The sequence below is a fragment of the Oryctolagus cuniculus genome, chromosome 9 (genome assembly GCF_964237555.1).
Source record: "Oryctolagus cuniculus chromosome 9, mOryCun1.1, whole genome shotgun sequence".
Lineage (NCBI taxonomy): Eukaryota > Metazoa > Chordata > Mammalia > Lagomorpha > Leporidae > Oryctolagus > Oryctolagus cuniculus.
The window spans coordinates 52670963-52689910 of NC_091440.1; the positions used below are offsets into that span (position 1 = coordinate 52670963).

At 38.6% G+C, this 18948-nt stretch overlaps 1 protein-coding gene across 2 annotated transcripts in view; it reads left to right on the forward strand.

Annotated features, from left to right (window-relative positions):
* Positions 1-18948, forward strand: part of DIAPH3 (diaphanous related formin 3) — a 556480-nt gene that overhangs the window by 115101 nt on the left and 422431 nt on the right. For both annotated transcript variants that reach the window (XM_051850009.2, XM_051850008.2), the window contains one exon: positions 15052-15182. In XM_051850009.2, the coding sequence (XP_051705969.2) occupies positions 15052-15182 (131 nt within the window). The remainder of the gene's footprint in view (positions 1-15051; positions 15183-18948) is intronic.

Below are 18948 nucleotides of genomic sequence, written 5' to 3' on the forward strand. Positions count from 1 at the left end.
GAGAAGCGATGTCTTGGGAATCTTACAAGCCTTCTTGTAGGCTCATGAGTGTCTTCCTCACTGTTGCTTGAGTGTCTTCCTAATATAAAGCTTTTTTATTTTTTTTTCAAACACTTTATTTCCAGTCCTGCAGTGACTTCCTTTTACTAGAAGTGGGCTAGTGCCTCTCATGTTCTGGTGTTTTTTTTTTTTTTTTTTTCCCTCTGTTTCCACTTCGTATACTACCTATAACATGGGAATGTAGTTCCTAAAATCCACAAGCTCTTTGACCTGCGCCTCGACACTGTTGTTTGTTTATTCTCCTTCCAATCCCCACCTTTTGAGGGTTAACTCTGTCAGGAGAACTGTCCCTGTTTACCCAGGTAACAACTGGGACATCCTCCTTTCTGCTCACATAGACTGGATTCAGATCCAGGCTTCCCTTCCCTATAACTGTGTAGATGCTTTTTTCCATCTAAAGATGAGCATCTCATGGGCAGAATTTTCTTAGCAATTTTTGAGTCCCAATATTATACTACGTATTAGATAAGTGTTTATTGAATAAATATTTCAGATGGATAACAGTTATAGATCACCCTAGAAATTATAGAGTTATAAAATTAGGATTTCAAAGTTTTTAATTTTCATGTTTGTCAGTATTCTCAAGAGCATAGTTCAGTGGAGTTACTTTGTTCTTTGAAAAGTATTTAAAAAAAAAGTATCTAGGGGCCAGCATTGTAGCATAGTGAGTAAAGTTTCTTCCTGCAATACTGGCATTCCTTTTTTTTTTTAAAGATTTATTTTATTTATCTGAAAGAGTTATAGAGAGAGGTAGAGCCAGAGAAATAGAGAGAGGTCTTCCATCTACTGGTTCATTCCCCAAATAGCTGCAACAGCTAGACCCGAGCTGATCCAAAGCCAGGAGCTTCTTCTGGTCTCCCACGTGGGTGCAGGGGCCCAAGGACTTGGACTATCACCTATTGCTTTCCCGGGCCATAGCAGAGAGCTGGATTGGAAGTGGAGCAGCTGGGACTCAAACCGGCATCCATATGGGATGCTGGCGCTGCAGGCCAGGGCTTTAACTCGCTGAGCCACAGCGCTGCCCCAATAATGGCATGCCTCGTGGGTGCTGGTTTGTGTCTCAGCTACTCCATATCTGATCCAGTTCTCTGCTAATGGCCTGGGAAAAGCAGCAGAAGATGGCGCAAGTGCCATCTTAAAAATATGCAAAAAATTTATATGCTATCTGTTTAGAACATGGTACTGCCAGGAACCAGGAAGTATAAAAAACAACTTTAGCATTTTTTTTGTCTGTCTTTTCTTACACAGAGGACGAAGTATGTTGGGATGCATTATAAACCACTTTGCTGTGCTTCTGTTGCTTCTGCACATTTTAGTCAGTTCATTAATTTATCTCTTACCATCCTCTAGACCTTGAGTCCATCCTTCTCATTGACCTACAAAGTGTACAGTTTGAAAAGATGCAAATTAAACTATATTTAGGACAATAATCTGGGTATATTCCAAGCACATTTAAATTTTGCAGCTCCTTCCACTAGATAACCACTGCGAACATTTTATTTTGAGGAAACCAGAGGCCAGAGTCCCAAAGCTGGTAGTAGTGAGATGTGATCCAAAGGTTTTTGTTTTTCCCCCTCCATTTTTTGTACCATACCTGTTACTGTTATTTATATGAGGAATAATTTAGAGAGTGTATTGGATTTTGAGCTGTTCTGGATTTTTGAGCTTCTTGCTGATACAAATCAGTTAGACTTACAGTTGGTTTGCATATATGAGGATACTTTCAAAGCATTCATGGAAAATATATGCTATGAACAAACTATGCATGGATTTTGAAATTTTTTTCACCAAAGATAAACTTTTCAAAAAGTAATTTATTTGAAAAGCAGAATGATAGAGGAAGTGGTAGATCTTCCTCCTGCTGGTTCACTTCCCAAATATCCTCAACAACAAGGGCTGAGCCAGGCTGAAATCTGGAGCCAGAAACTCCCTCCAGGTCTCTCACGTGGGTGCCAGAGCCCAAGGAGTTGAGTCATCATGTCCTGTACTGCTTCTCTGCCCCTTTCCTCTGTACCAGGTGCATTGTCAGGGAGCTGGATCAGAAGCACAGCAGCAGTGCCTTGAACTGGTGCTCCAGTATGGGATGTTGGCGTCACAAGCAGTGACTTAACTGTTGTTCCACAATAATGGCCCTCCAAATAACCTTACCATTTTATTTCACTTTCCCTCGAATGTTCTGAAGTAACCTTCATATGAAGAGAGGCCAGGTGGTTTTCTTTTGCAAAGCAAGAAAAGAGAAACATGCAGATAGACTTAAACTGTAAATTTAACAGTGATTCTTCAAAGTACTGCCCAGAACTGTAGAGGCAAATAATTGTACAATTACCTGGTGGGATGGAAAAACAAATTGCCTAATTTTAAAGACTGGAACAGCTGGTGTTTTCTTATACCCCCAACCCCTTTTATTTGGTAAATACCCAATGAAGTTTAGTTGTGTTTTCCTTTCTATATAAACATAATCAACACAATAAAGAAGATAATGAACCATTGACTAAGAGCATCAGTGCAGTTTTTTCTGTGTGTTCAGATGTGCTGAACAGATCTTTATCCTTCATTGAACTACCAAATAGAGGCTGGCAAATTAGAACATCCATGTTTGTTTAGTCAGCTCCCCCATCCCCAAGTTTAGTTTGTTTTTAAATCTTTGAATTGAAATTTGTTCTTCAGGTGAAACTAAGTATTTTCAAGTTCTAACAGGTATACTGAAGAAGCTGAAGAAAAATAATGGCCTTACCTCACACCAAGTAGCTTTTTTTCCTTTAATTTGCACAGCAAGGAGTTGTGGTATTCTGTATAAAATATTTTAAATGACACCTTTATTTTAAAAGCTGAATTAAAATTTTAAGAGGAATTTGAATGTATCTGGCAATAGCACAAAAAAGAAGATTGCCTTTGAAAATGTTTTAGTACTTTTGGATTATTGTTCCTACTGGATACTTTGCAGATCTGAAATCTATGGCTCAATAAGCTGTCACTGAGTAAACACTTAGTAATCTACACCAGTTCAGAAGCAGGAGAGTGCCAGCCAGCTCTGTTTTAGCCACTGTCCTTTCTTCACAAGACAACTTCTGTCTCGGCTTCTAATCTATGGGTTAGTTTTTTTGTATTTTGTAAGCATTTTAAAACTTCTTTGTTGTGGGAGAATTCACATAAAAAATGAAAGTGTGTTTTAGAGTACACAATTCACTGGCGGTTAGCACCTTCACAGTGTTGTGCCCCCATCACCACCATTTAGCTTCAGAAATTTCTTGGTCACCCTAAAGGAGACTGTGCTCTCCTTCAGAAGTCACTGCCTGTCTCTCTTCACTTTGATGGATTTGCCCAGGAGAAACCCCTTTAGACTGACTCCTTTGTCCTTTATATCTTCACCGTTCTTTGCATATTTGCTTATCTTGTGCACCTTCTTCCAGGAACATCCTGTACTGTCCTAACTACAGTCTGTCTCTTCCAGGAGTGCTGGTTTCTTTTAGTGGAGAATAGTATTTAGAAACTAAGTTCTGGATACTCTGTCTTCTAATGGCTTGTTTTTACTTCTAGGCCCTTCTCTGACAGAACTAGAAATAAAAATGTGTGTTTGCATGCATTTGATATATGTAATGCATGTGTATACATGTGTGTATATAAAGTATGTATAGAGTTGTCCCTTGGAATCTGAGGTGGATTAATTCCAAGACCCCTCCAAGGATACCAAAATCCACAGATTTGAGTCTCTTATATGTGATGGTACAATGATTGCATATAACCTATATATATCCCACTTTAATTTCTGAATTACTTCTAATACCTAATACAATATAGATTGTAAATAATTCTACTCTTATTGTTTGAATACTGGCAAGGAAAAAAGTCTGTACATGTTTAGTGCAGATGTAATATTTTTAAATGAAATTTTCATGTTGTCATTTTTTTTTAAAGATTTATTTTATTTATTTGAAAGACAGAGTTACAAAGAGAGGTAGACAGAGAGGTCTTCCATCCGTTGGTTCACTCCTCATATGGCCGCAACAGCTGGAGCTGTGTAGATCCAAAGCCAGGAGCCAGGAGCTTCCTCCAGGTCTCCCACGTGGGTGCAGGGGCCCAAAGACTTTGGCCATCTTCTCCTGCTTTCCCAGGCCATAGCTGAGAGCTGAATCAGAAGAGGAGCAGCCAGGACTAGAATCAGCACCCAAATGGGATGCCGGTGTTTCAGGCCAGGGCTTTAACCTGCTGTGCCACAGCGCCGGCCCCCATCTTAACATTCTAAAAAAATTATTATTTAAAAGGCAGAATGAAGGAGAGAGAGATCTTCTATCTGCTGGTTTACTCCCCAAATGCCCACAAAAGCCCATCCTGGGCCAGGTCAAAGGCAGGAGCCAGGAACTCTGTCCAGGTCTCCCATGTGGGTGGACAGGTGCTGAAGAACTCATTTGAGCCCTCCTCCACTCTCTCCTAGACACATTAGTAAGGAGCTGGGTTAGAAGCAGATCAGCTAGGAGTTGAACCATTGTTCTCATATGGGAAGCTGGCATCTTTAGCAGTGGCTTAACCTGCTGAGCAACAGTGCCAGCCCCCAGATGCAATTAATTTTTCTGAATGTTTTTCTTATGGGGTTTGTGATATGGAGGACGTATGGTGCTCACAATGTTTATTGAAAAAGGGAATACTTTAAGGGAGTTCTTTGCTAAACTTTATTTTGTTGAGAAATGTATCTTTCTGTAGTACTTTATAGCTTTCGTAGTTTCTACTATGAGTTCCCATAAAAAGATCTGTGAATTAGAGATTTTATAGGCAGCGGAGATCTTGTTTGTGTTTTAAATGTCCTTAAAAGGAATATTAATATTGCAGTGACAGCTTAGTATTTATTTTCCAGGGACATTAGGGATGCTTAAAGTCATTTGAAGAAAGTAAGGATATTGTCACAGTGCATTTTAATAGTAATATATACATGGCAATAATTTAGATTATAATTACCCTCTTGGCAGTGACTATGCTTACCCTTGTTTTGTTCTATGCTGACTCTGCTGTTTTCTGAAAATACTGTCATTATCAGTGTAAACTATTCAAACAGTCTCATTTTGAACCATCTCATCACAGATATTATCACCTTAATACATATCAGAAATTCAGCAACTAGAATATTAAAAAGGCACTGAGGGAGATAATTTATGGTTAGGACTTAAATAAAATCCCATAGGCATAGAGACAGACACATACATGCAAGTGAGTTTGCACACATACATTCTTATTGAGACCTTGGGCTTTTTGACTCTTTAAGCTTTTTGTTGGTATTTCTGTTTTCAGCATTTTACCTGCTTGAAATGACAAAGTAAATGTCATAGAGAAGCATGTACAAAACTAACTTCACATGAATATAAATATTTCAAGCTCTCCTTACAGTTTCTTCATTTTAATTTATCTGTATAGGATATTTTAGGACTTCATGTTAGGAAAAAGCTGGTTTTGTTTTTAAGTTAAACGTGATTAAAAGGTTAAGCTACTACATGCAGTTGAAGATGCTGCCTGGTGAATTTTGGTATATGTTACCTTCTGGGAGGAATAAGGTATGACTTGGTGAGTTGGTTAATGGTCAACCACATTAAGAACATAATTTATGACCCCTTCTTCGGGGTCTCAAATAATCTAAGCAAACTTAAAGCAACTCCCAAGTATGAAGAACAGTATTAGGTACACAAAGGACATTGTCCAGACCCACACTGGCTTTAAATTGTGTCATCTTCTAGCTAAAAGTGCAGGCATTCTAGATATACATTTCACTTGTATTAAAGATCAGGCCATCATTAAATGATAGATTCTTCATGGTTGTAGAAAAGTAATTCAATTATTTGAAAAAAGAAAGGAGGTCACTTTTTCTATACTTTATGCTGATAACTGGCAATGAGATTTTTTTAATTTTGTCCTAAAAATGGAATTACTCCATAAACAAATAGGATAGAATAGCGAGGAAACATCTACTGAATAAGTCTTACATCTGAGCAGAGAGGAAATGCAAGCATTCAAGCAGGAACAAAAGTGTCTCTTCAAGACAGGTCAAAGGAAATGCTTACTATTACCTATAATGGCTACATAGGAAAAGAAAGATGGGTTTTAGAGAAATATAATGGTAAAGGAAGTATGTGAAAAGGTGTATTACTACTTAAAATACATCTTATAAGGAATTTGACAAGAGTCATCTGTGTACTTTTCTTTCTATCCTACACTTGGTGTTTCAGAATAAAATTTGCTAAGGGATTAAAAAAGATTTAAAAATTATGTTGGATAAATATCCCTCTAATTTTTGTGATGTCAGGCAGACATCCTTATCTCACTAATGTGTTTTGATACCACAGGGGATAAAGCTTTCTAAGTATTTTCATCTTCATAGCTAATGGACTTAGAGATATGCAGTAGTGAGTGTCCTTCCACTCTCCCCCCTACTTTCTACTTTCTTTGAAGTTAGGTAAAATGAAAGAAACACAAGAAGAGCTGTGCTTAAAAGGAAGATTTCTGATTATTCTTGTAACAGGGTATTTTCTCCTCTCAATTTCTGTTTTTGTACCTACATTTTGATAACAATTTTCCCCCTTTTATTATGTGTAAGACTAATCTCCCAATTATCGGTTTCTTTGCCTTTAATTTGAAATACACCTTTCTGAGTAACCATTTGTTTCTGAATTTTTTTCAATGTGATTTATGTTCTTTTAATCCTTGCCTAACTTTGATTTTTATTGTACCTCATTCATTGAAAGCCAGGCATTTTGTGAGGAGCTCATGACAGAGTGATGAGTTAGGGAGCAGACCTTGTCCTTGTACGGCACGTTCTAGTGGAGAGGGTGGCGTCACACAGACTTGTTGGCCTGTGCTTGCAGACTCCTCTTTCCTAGAAAATTGGGCTACCAACCTTACTGTTTTCCTTCCTGTTACTACCACTGTCAAAATGACCTCGTCATTCAAATATGTGATCCAGTCAACATCCCACTTCCTCATTTACTTGGTTTTATCACTGCCAATGATCTTTGTTTCTCCACCCTGAGTGACTGATTACTTTGAACAGTAAAATGCCACCTCTGAATATGATGCACAGACTACCTGTCTTTCCTACCTGTTCAGTATCCTCTCTTTAAGAAAGCTACAGAGCATTGAACATAAGTCTATTGATTCTATCATTTTCTTATCTGTCACCTCCTACTCCTGCCATGCCTCTACTTCTCTCCTTTTTGACCTAAGATCCACAGTTTTTTACTCTCTTGCACAAACTTTCAATTTGCCTCGTTGTCCGTGGGAACCCTGCCTGTGGTTAAACTGGATTACCTTCCTCCTCTACCTCTGTGTACAGGGCATGCATCTGGGAGGAACCTGTGCTTATTAGTCTTTTCTGAGTGATCCTAGCTCACCAGTGAGCCCTTACAGTGTTCAGATCCTACCACACATCCTCTGTCACCTGCTCAAGGGTGGTTTGTTTCCTTATTTTCCTACGTTTGTACCTACCCCTGCATCATCGATAAACATGAGAGAGTTGTCTATTCGTCTTGATTTCCTTCTTGAACTTCTTATCAAGTTTATCTCCAGTCCACCATGAAAGCTGCTCATGTCACATGTTGAGGTCACAGGCATCAGTAGATGGTCGCACAGTTCACTTGTTGAGACCAACAACCTAGGCATCATCTTTAAATTTTACTTAAACTTTGCAATCACATTATCAACAAGTCCCGTCCACTCTACACTTTAAAATCTGCCTTTGTGTTGAGCAAATCTTAGGCCTTCCATCACTGGCATCTTGTTTTGGGCTACCATCGGCTCTTGACCAGCTATGCAATAACCTTTCAGCTGGTCTGCTTGTTCACATTTTTCCACGTAAGTATCATTGCACATTAGATTCACTTTTTAAAGATTTATTTATTTGAAAAGCAGAGTTAGAGAAGGAGAGGCCGAGCGAGCGAGCGAGCTCTTCCATCTGCTGGTTCACTCCTCAAATGGCTGCAACAGCTAGGGCTGAGCAAGACTGAAGTCAGAAGCCAGAAGCTTCATCTGGGTCTCCTACGTGAGTGGCAAGGGCCCAGGCACTTGGGCCATCTTCTGCTGTCTTTCCAGATGCATTAGCAGGGAGCTGGATTTCAGTGGAGCAGCCAGGACTCGAATCAGCACCCAGATGGGATGCTGGCACTGCAGGCAGCAGCTGAACTGCAGCACCAGCCCCTGGATTCACTTACTTTATGTATCCAGAACCCTCTAATAGTTTTTCATCCCACTTAACAATAAAACCTGGTGTCCTTGCCATCATTTATATGACCTTATCAGAGACCAGCAAACTGTTTTTCAAGTGGCCAGCTAGTAAACGTTCTAGTCTGGGTATCCCGTGCAATTTCATAGTAGGTTTGGCTGTTGTTGTTGCTTCCTATTCCAGCTACACTTCATTCTCTCCCTCTTTTTTTTTTTTTTTTTTTTTTTTTTTAAGATTTATTTTTTTACTTGAAAATCAGAGTTACACAGAGAGAAGGAGAGGCAGAGAGGGAGGGAGGGAGGGATGGAGGCAGGGAGGTATTCCATCCACTGGATCACTCCCCAAATGGCTGCAATGGCTGGAGCTGTGCCGATCCGAAGCCAGGAGCTTCTTCCAGGTCTCCCACGTGGGTGCAGAGGCCCAAGGACTTGGGCCATCCTCTACTGCTTTCCCAGGCCATAGCAGAGAGCTGAACTAGCACTACAGGCAGCGGCCTGACGCCCCAACCCCCTTTATTTCAAGTCTTTAAAAGTGTAAAAGCCTGCTCTAGTGTGTGTCAGCTGCCTGCCTCCAGGATCAGATCCCTGCCTGTTTTGTCTGTTCTTGTCATCTTACTGTTTTTCATGCTCCCTGACACTTCGATGAGTTTTTATTCTCCTTTGAATGTGCCATGTTCATTCCTTCCATAAGGGCTTTGTATTTGCTCTTCTCATTTGCTTGCAGTACTCCTCTCCCAGTTCTCATGCACCCCCCCTTTTTTTCTCTCTAGTCTGGTTTATGTACAAATGTTGTTTTCTTAGATGTCATTAGCTCAGATGTGTGACTTTTAAATAACTGCTTCTTTTGTCAGTCATTTTGTACCATCTTGTGTATTTAAGTAGTGGCACCATAGCATAGGCCGGAAGCCTAGGAGTCATCTTTGTCTTGTATTTTATCCCTTTGTCCCCTACACTTGTGTGCAGTGCCCAAAACACAGTTGGTACTTGTTACATCCTCTAATAAATGGTAATTAAAGCTAATTTAATATAGAGTGGTATTATGAAAAATAAGTTTATAGAAGGGAGACTCTGTGTGGCTCATGAAAAGTCTCCCTGAGAAAGTCATTCTTAGGCTAGGTCTAACTGACATCATCTAGGGGTAGAGCAAGGGTAAAAGTGGGTGGTGGGCATTTGGGTAAGAGGAAGAAAGGGTTACAGGCAGGATTCTTGTGTACAGAGCCTTGAGCCAACAAATTGTTCAAACTGGAAAAAGTTAGTATGGCTGAAGTAAATAATTATTTGTAGCCATGTGTGTCTTTTTTAGTATTTATAGGTAAAATCTACCTGCTGCCTCATTTAAGTTGTTTCTCCACCTTTTTTCCATCCTCCAATCCAAATATACATTGTTGACAGGTTTGCTTCTATGTCTGAGCTATAAAGGCCCCAGAGACAAAATTGGCAGGTTAGTTTTGGTCTTTCATAGATACAGATCCTGACACCAAATACTGTTTTTGTGTGTGGTTGCTTTAACTCAGTATGCTTTTTTGGATTCTTCTTCTTCTTTTTTTTTTTTTTTTTTTTGCATTTATTAGAAGTGAATTGTTTTTATTGCTGAGTAATGTTCTATGGTATGGATACATACAAGTTGTTGATGAATTTTTTGGGTTCTTCCCAGTTTTTATGTATTTTGAATAGTTTTGAACATCACACAAATTTTTTTCATTTGTGTGCTGAACACTTAGCTGTACCATTGCTGAGTCATATGGTTACTTGTATATTTAACTTTAAAAGAAACTGTCAAACTCTTTCCCAAAGTGGCAATACTGTTTTATATCTCCATCAGTAGGGTAGGAGAGTTCCAGTTAAGAAGTGGGTATGTCGTGTTACCTCACTTGTGTTGTTAGTTTGCATTTTTTTGCGGACAGGTTTCCATGTGATCATTGACTGTTTGTATTATCTTTTGTGACTGAGGTCTTTTACTTGTTTTTAATTGAGCTGTTTGTGAGTTGAAGGCGCTTTTAAAAATAATCGGAATATACATCATTTATGAGATACATTTATCCTTACAAAAGGCAGACTGTCATGAGCCCTAAGTTTGTCTGTATCTTGTTGGCTATGCCACAAATGTGATGCCTGACTTCTCATTTCCTAGCCCACTTACCATAGTAGTATTTACAGTGAGCAGTTTTAGAGATTATATGTCCTTCTCGGCAGTAAGATTTGTTACTGCTCATTATGAAAATGGTGAATTCCCTCAAGCCTAGTGTTCTGTGGTGGCAGTCGACTGCATATGCTCACGTCTATTATGGGTATGATATTTTCATTGTTGGATTTGGAGGCTGGAGAACCAACATGTGCATGAAGTCCTTTGTGTGTAACCCGAGAGTCTTGTGTTTTTTCCCTCAGCTTCCGTGAAACACTAACAGGCTAACCTAGCTTGTATGTAGGGAAAATCTAACCCAAGGCAGTTCTTAACGTGTATTACAGATACCACTTGCCTCCCAACCCCCACCCCCTGCCCAAGTTTGGAGCCTATCTTTAAGTTATGAAATGAAACCTCTTAATAAAACGGCCTTTTGAAAAGTGAAGGATATAAATCTTGATGAACTCCAACTTATCAATATTTTAATCGAAAGTTACTCCTTTTTTTTTTGTTTTTAAGAAGTCATTGTCTTCGCCAAGGCAGTCAGAATTTTTGTCCTTGCCAAGACATTTCATAGTGTTAGTCTTTACATTTAGGTCTAGGGTCTAGGTTCACTTTCTTCATAAGAATGTTTGCTTGTTAGAGAACTATTTGTTGATGTGGTTCTCTTTTTCCTTCCTGAATTCCACTGGCACTATTCTAACATTATTAATTTGGTTACTATAGCTTTATAGTAAATTTTGAAACCTGAGAGCAAAAGCCTTGTTCTTTTTGCAGAATGGCTTTTGCTATTATAGATGTCCTTCCTTTCCTGCCTTATAAATTTTAGGATGTTGCTTTTTAATTTCTCCAAAAAGAATTGCTAATATTTTGATTGTAATTATATTGAATCTATAGATTAGTTTTCAAAAAATGAAATTCTGTACTTCTTAAAGGATTTCATAATTTAATTTCTTGATCCATTAGCATGATACAACCTCTTTATTTAGGTTGTCATCAACTTCCATCCACGATGTTTTATTTATATAAAGAGAACAGATTACATTATTTCATATAAACAACTTAAAGCACATATTTCCCTCATTCCCTCCCTCCCTCATTCCTTCCTCCATCCTTTCATTTTTGTTTTAATTGCACAGTTTTTTTTTTTTTTTTAAAGATTTATTTATTTGAAAGAGTTAGAGAGAGGGAGGGAAGGAGAGAGAGGGGTCTTCCATCCGCTGGTTCACTCCCTAATTGGCCACAATGGCTAGAGCTGAGCTGATCTGAAGCTAGGAGCTAGGGGCTTCTTCCGGGTCTCCCACGCAGGTGCAGGGTCCCAAGGACTTGGGCCATCTTCTACTGCTTTCCCAGGCCATAGCAGAGAGCTGGATCCGAAGTGGAGCAGCCGGGTCTTGAACCAGCATGGCGCTTCAGGCCAGGGCATTAACCCGCTGTGCCACAGCTCCGGCCCCAATTGCACAGTGTTTTATAGTTTTGTCTAGTGGTCTTGTCTTTGTTAAAAATTTTCCTAATTGTTTTATTGTTATTTATTGCTGTTTTGAAATTTCATTTTCCAGTTGCTGGCAGTTTTTAGAAATAAAAATGCAAACTATTTTTACACATTGAAGTTTTACTCTGTGATCCTGCTAAATTCATATAGATAATCATGTCCTTTGGAAATAGTTTTACTTTTTTTCCAAACTGTTTGTCTATCATTGTCTTACTGTGCTTGTTGGGATCTCTGGTACCATCCTGAGTAGGAATGTGAAGAGCAGACATAGTTCACCTGTCCTCAATTTTAGAGGGAAGGCATTCAGGTTAATCAACATGTACATTATAGTAACTGGAAGATTTTGTTATCAGAGACATGATGTTAAGTTTTATTAAAATGAACCAAAGCATTATTTAGGCTTTTGGATGCCTGAACTCATCTTTAGAGGTTCCTGTGACATAAGGAACTCATAGAACAGGAATCTGGTTATCTTTTGGTTCAGTTGAGTATTAAATATTCAGAGAATGGAGAGAACTTCCAGTGTTTTAGGATAATCCTTATTTTTCATAACATTGAAAATTTAAAAATATCAGAATAAGCACATGATTTGGACATACTAAGTATCAGCAAAAATACTTATGGAATTAAGTGATTGCCTTTGTGAGAGAGGTTTGAGATAGAACAGGTGGCTTTTGGTTTTTTATCTTTTAATACCACTTTTATCCAAGTGTACTTTTGCTTATTTTTAGATTTAAAAAGTAATTATTGCCTGAAATTTACCCGTATGTTGAAGAAAAACATCTTGGTTGTGAAGAAAAAACCACTATCAATTATTTCAATAATAAATTTAGAATGAACTACAAGAGATCATTTATTTTAACATCTGCTGATATATTTTGCACAAAAATATTGACCTGACAGCATCCATAGGGAAGTTGAGATTTTTATGAAACTGATTTTTAAGAAACTGATATGGTGAAGAATGGGGGGCTAGTTAGGAAGTAATGCTATATGAATAATCTGTAGGCAGGAAAAAGTCACATTCTTTAGAACTTATTTGTTAATATTGGGATATTTTCATGAAGTATACAGATCAATGATAAAAGTACCCTATAGATAATAGGTATCATGTTTTCACAAGTAAAGCATGTGTTTAATTACAAATATCTACAGAATATTCTTGAGGAGAAAAAATGGAGAAATATTGGATTAATAATCATGTGAAGGCACCTTTCTTTCCATCGCTTTTTCCCAATTTTCTGTGCTAAACAAGCAAAAATTTAGTAATTTAAACGCAAACAAGATATTGATACATGCTATCTCAGTGGAAATTGAATACATTATTTTTGATACCAGTAACTATCATTAAAAAAATTAGATGTCTATTTTCACTGCTCTCACCATTTCTCCTTTAAATATTATTTCCTTTATCATTTCTAATTCTCTTAAGATTTTTGCAATTGAATTTTTCTTTAATTACCACTTAGGCTATTTTTTGTTCATATCAATAGCAGTCTGCCCAGTGCTAATTTGTTTTGCATTACTTGGAATGTTTTCTCGAACATTATAGCAAATTAATAAAATAAATGAAAAAGAACAAACCTAATTTCCTGTCATCTTAAGTAATCTGCTTTTGAAAATGTATGAGTGCAATTCCTATCCTGGCCCTTGGATGTCTTATCGGTAATTTAAGTAGATATAATTCAGAAGTTTCATTATTGTTCAACATCCTCATTGTTTTTCATCTTGGCTGTGTATATGCCTTCTCATTTGTGATCTCAGAATTAAAGTCCAAGTTTTTTTTGGTGGCTTAAAAAATCTGCAGTCCCCTCTATCGCAGCTTTTCTCCTAGATGACTGTGTGGTTAGCTCTCTTAATTCCTGCAGAGCCCTCATTCACACACTTGAGCTTGAGGCCCTTGAATTCCTTAGACCGCCCCATTTTAAATTGTGTGCCTCATACTTCTACTCCTCTTCCAGCTTCCCCAATGGGCTTACTTTATTTCTCAATATAGTGCTTACTGCTATCTAACATACAGCATATTTTCACTATCACATTTATTTCCATCTTCTCTGCATCCCTTGCCTCCATCATAAAGCCACATGCCCCCAGGAATTTTCCTCTACTTCTCTGCTCTATTCTTGGTACTTAGAACAGTGTCTAGCATTTCTTTAAGAGATATTAACAATCGTTATGGAATAATGAGTGAACTCCAAGTTTTTGAGTTGATATTTCACACTGCAGTAGAGCAGTTCTTCCAAATCTCCCCCTGGGAAAGCTAATTGCATAGTAGTGCTGTATCACTCCATGATCTGGCATGTATCTTAAGTTATATTTTGGTCTAGAAAGTATCCCTTTCTAATTTCTGTGTCTCCCAAACCCTCACATACCTTTCTCCTGTGATTCAGTCTTGCCTAATCTCTGCCAAGTTAGACATTTCTTCTTTGGACCCTGGTACTGTGTGACAAGAATCAGACTACACTGACAATTATTTCCTTGCTTAGTTTGTCTTTCCAGACTTAGGTTTTGATAATTCTTGGATCTGTAGTGCCTAGAATTAGGCTTTTTATGGTAATTGAATGAATTAATGACTAAATAGCTTTTCCAGTATTGTTCAAGGTGCTAATATATTTTTTAACTTTTATTTAATAAATATAAATTTCCAAAGTACAGCTTATGTATTACAGTGGCTTCCTCCCCCCATAACTTCCCTCCTATCCTGCAACCCTCCCATCTCCCGCACCCTCTCCCATTCAGATCTAGATTCATTGTCAATTATCTTTATATACAGAATATCTATTTAGTATATATTAAGTAAAGATTTCAACAGTTTGCACCCACACAGAAACACAAAGTGTAAAGCACTGTTTGAGTACTAGTTACGGTGCTAATATATTTAATACAGTAGTTCCTGAATTGAGTTTTGATTTTCATTTTGTGTGTGCCCAAAATATATTACTTAATTGTTCTAACATTTTGCATTGGAAAAAAACAATTATGTTAATGTTGAAATCATTTGATACTCCGTTACTACTTTTTGTAGATCTGCAGATGGTGGATTTATAGATTTATGGTTAGAAGGAAGTCATGCCCCCAAATAATGCTAATCATAGTAGTTGTGTTCTGCTAGAGGTGGGTTAGATTTGTTTCATGGATAATCTTCATCCATGACTTAAATTTCTTGTGGCTTACTTTGCAGGGAAGTCTTAAAAGTAGCCGACAGATCTCGCCTCAGGAATTCATCCATGAACTGAAAATGGGGCCAGCGGATGAGAGACTTGTCACATGCCTGGAGTCCCTCCGAGTGTCTTTGACCAGTAATCCTGTGAGGTAATTTATCTATCTAAACCTCATCACGGGGGTTGGGTATTGTAGCATAGTGGGTTAAGCTGCCACTGCTTGGGAAGTCTGCATCCCAAATTGGGGTTCTGGTGTGAGTTCAGGCATCTCTGCTTCTGGTCTAGCTTCCTACTAATGCATATCCTGGGAGGACACAGGTGTTGGCTCAGATGCTGAGTGCCCTGCCACACATATGGGAGAGGGAGTTTCAGGCTCCTTGCTTCAGCCTGGTCCATCCCTAGCTGTCATGGGCATTTGGAGAGTGAGTCAGAAGAGAGAAGACTCCATCTCTCTCTCTTTTACTCTTTCTCTCTCTTTCTCTCGTTTGTTTCTTTTTCTCTTCTTACTTTCAGTTAAAATAAAAGGACAACAACAAAAAATCAGGACATGTTAAAATATTAAACATATATCTTTAATCTGTCATTTTTATTTAATGTTTTCTTCATGATGCCTTAAAATAGCCTGCATATCTCATTATCTCAAGGTAAAACTTGAACACATTGTATTTTTTTATGTATATAAATATTCTCAATAGTATGTTTTACATTCTTAATGAAAAAGAGTTCATGGACTTGGAAATAAACTGTTTTTTGTATACTATTTAAAAACTGAAGGTCTGTTTTAGAACAGTGATGACCCAGAAACTGTCAGTTCATGTGCTGAGTTTCACTCTGAGTCATGATGTTGTATCCTGTATCGCATTTGCTGATTCTTGTTAGACATAGCATGAAATGCTATTCATTTTTTTCTCCTTGTTGGAAATGACGTTTTTGTAAGGACTTACAGGTTAATGATGAGTCTAATTTTTGATGCTTCTGAGAAATAATTGTGTATGACATTAAAACATCAATATAAATGTATTTTGATAAACTGGACATGTTTAAACTTGTCACATTATCGGATGGTAGGAGATAGAATGGCTTAAAAAAAAAATCAAAATGTAGCTGAAGTATATTGCATGTGGTAATGTAGTGCCTGAAAGTAGGGAGGGGCTTCAACTTGTGAAGAAGCTATGTGCCAACCCTGAATTAGGTGGGTAGCTAAACAGAATGTTCTTAAAAAACTTGATTACAACTTGTTATGAAATATCTGAGATATTAAAGTAAGAATTTTGGAGCTATTGGAGTTTACGGTAGTTTTTTTTTTTTTTTTTTTTTTTTTTTTTTTTTTTTTTTACAGGCAGAGTGGACAGCGAGAGAGAGAGAGAGAGAGAGAGAGAGAGACAGAAAGAAAGGTCTTCCTTTGCCGCTGGTTTACCCTCCAATGGCCGCCGCGGCCGGCGCGCTGCGGCCGGCGCATCGCGCTGATCCGATGGCAGGAGCCAGGTATTTATCCTGGTCTCCCATGGGGTGCAGGGCCCAAGCACTTGGGCCATCCTCCACTGCACTCCCTGGCCACAGCAGAGAACTGGTTATTTATTTGAAAGGCAGAGTTGCAGAGAAGTAGAAAGAGAGAGAGAGAGAGAGAGAGCACTTTCATCTGCTGGTTCACTCCCCAAATGGCCTCAATGGCTGAAGCTGGGCTGATCCAAAGCCAGGAGCTTCTTCCAGGTCACCCACATAGGTACAGGGGCCAAAAGCTATGGCTTTCTCAGGCTGTGGCAGAGAGCTGGATCAGAAATGGAGCAGCCAGGTCTTGAACTGGCTCCCATATGGTGCCGGCAGTGCTGGCTTTTCTTGCTGTTCCACAGTGCCAGCGCTGATAGATTCATTTTCAGTATTTAAGAAATTAATGATTTGGGGGTAGTGCTGTGGCACAATGGGTTAATGCCCTGGTCTGAAGCGCCAGCATGCCATATGGGTACCGCTTTGAGACCCAGCTGCTCCACTTCTAATCCAGCTTTCTGCTATGGCCTGGGAAAGCAGTAGAGGATGACCTAAGTCCTTAGGCCCCTGCACCCGTGTGGGAGACCCGGAAGAAGCTCCTGGCTTCGGATTGGTGCAGCTCTGCTGTTGTGGCCAATTGGGGAGTGAACCATCGGATGGAAGACCTCTCTCTCTCTCTCTCTCCCTCTCTCCCTCTCTCCCTCTCTCCCTCTCTCCCTCTCTCCCTCTCTCCCTCCCTCTCCCTGCCTCTCCTGTCTCTGGGTAACTCTGACTTTCAAATACATAAATCTTTAAAAAAAAGAAATTAATGATTCTTCTATATAAAGAATATGTATTTATGTGTCTATTCTGATGGCTAGAATGACATACTATAATTGGAGGTTAATTGTGTAGAAAAGTATTGCATTGGAACTCTTTGATTAATACTTCTTTGGCCATTTCTGAGGCTTGGATGTAGTATAAAAAACTCTTGGCCATAGAAGTATTTAAAACTAAAATGCTCTACCTGCTGAGACTTGGTAGTCAATGAAGTTTTGACTAAGGAGTATGAAGAGTAAACAATAAAGTATATTTCAATTTTGTCTTTTTTTCCCCCCATTTTACCTCTTCTAGCCTGTTCTCTAGATTGTAGACTGTTGGTGGGTATACAATTAGGGACTTTATTATTATTTTTTTTTCTTCCTTTTTAATCTGTGTTTATCAGGCACTGATTTCAGCACATTGGAAATGCTCAAGATTTGTCTTTCTTCTTACTTTGGCTGTTGTGAGAAACTGAAATTGGATTAGAGAATTTAAGTGATATATATATATATAATATATATATTTTTACTTTTAAAAGATCTCTTTATTTATCTTGAAAATCAGAGTTGGAGATCTTCCATCTGCTGATTCATTTCCCAGATGATCGCAATGGCCAGGCTAAAGCCAGGAGCTTTATCCAGGTCTCCTATGTGGATTCAGGGGTCCAGACACTTGCATCATCTTCCGCTGCTTTCCTAGGCACATCAGCAGGGTGCTGGAATTGGAAATGGAGCAACTGGAACAGTAACTGGCACCTATGTGGGATGCTTGTGTCATACGCGGCTGCTTTACTTGCTACACCACAACGCTGGTCCCAGCAAATATGTTTGTAATTGGAAGAGCTTTGGTTGCAAGCTTTATCTGTTCCTATAAAATGTATTCATTTAAAAAAATAACTTGTTGAGCACTTGCTCTTTTCCAAGTATTATCTTAGGCATGGGCTTAAGTAAATTGGATCCAACCCCGATTTCTATGAAGTTTAAATGTAGGGAGAGAATTATTTTAGGGATCGAGTGGGGAGATAACTCACGCTCATTTCTCAGTTGTTCTGTCATCTACTGGGCTCTGGAGGTAGTCATAGTTTTTCATAATTGTTAGAGTAGACTATTCCTTCTATGAATTTTGAGCAGATGATCATAGCAAAATAAAATTGAAGGATTATTTGATTTCTTCCTAAAAACACTGGAAGTTATGTTTTTATGTTCCTTCCAGGTGAATCTTAACTAAAAAAACAACCAACTAACTTGTAGGATTATTTCTTCAAGAATCGGCTATTTTAGAATATGCTGCCAGAAATGCGTGTTTTCCCTGAAATGATTATTTGAATGGAAAAGAATAGAAAATGTTTTTTCTTTCATTCATTCACTCACTCACTCACTTATTTGAAAAGTGGAGTTATCCTCTGTGCACTGGTTCATTCTTCGAATGACTGCAACAGCTACACGTGGGGCATGCCAAAACCAGGAGGCAGATACTTCATCTGGGTCTTCCAGGTGGCTGGCAGGGACCCAAGTACTTGAACCATTATCTGCTGCTTCTTAGGTGCATTAGAAGAGAGCTGACTGGGAAGTGGAATGCTGGGACTCTGATATAGGATGTGGGTATCTCACGTGGTTTCCCTGCTGTGTCAC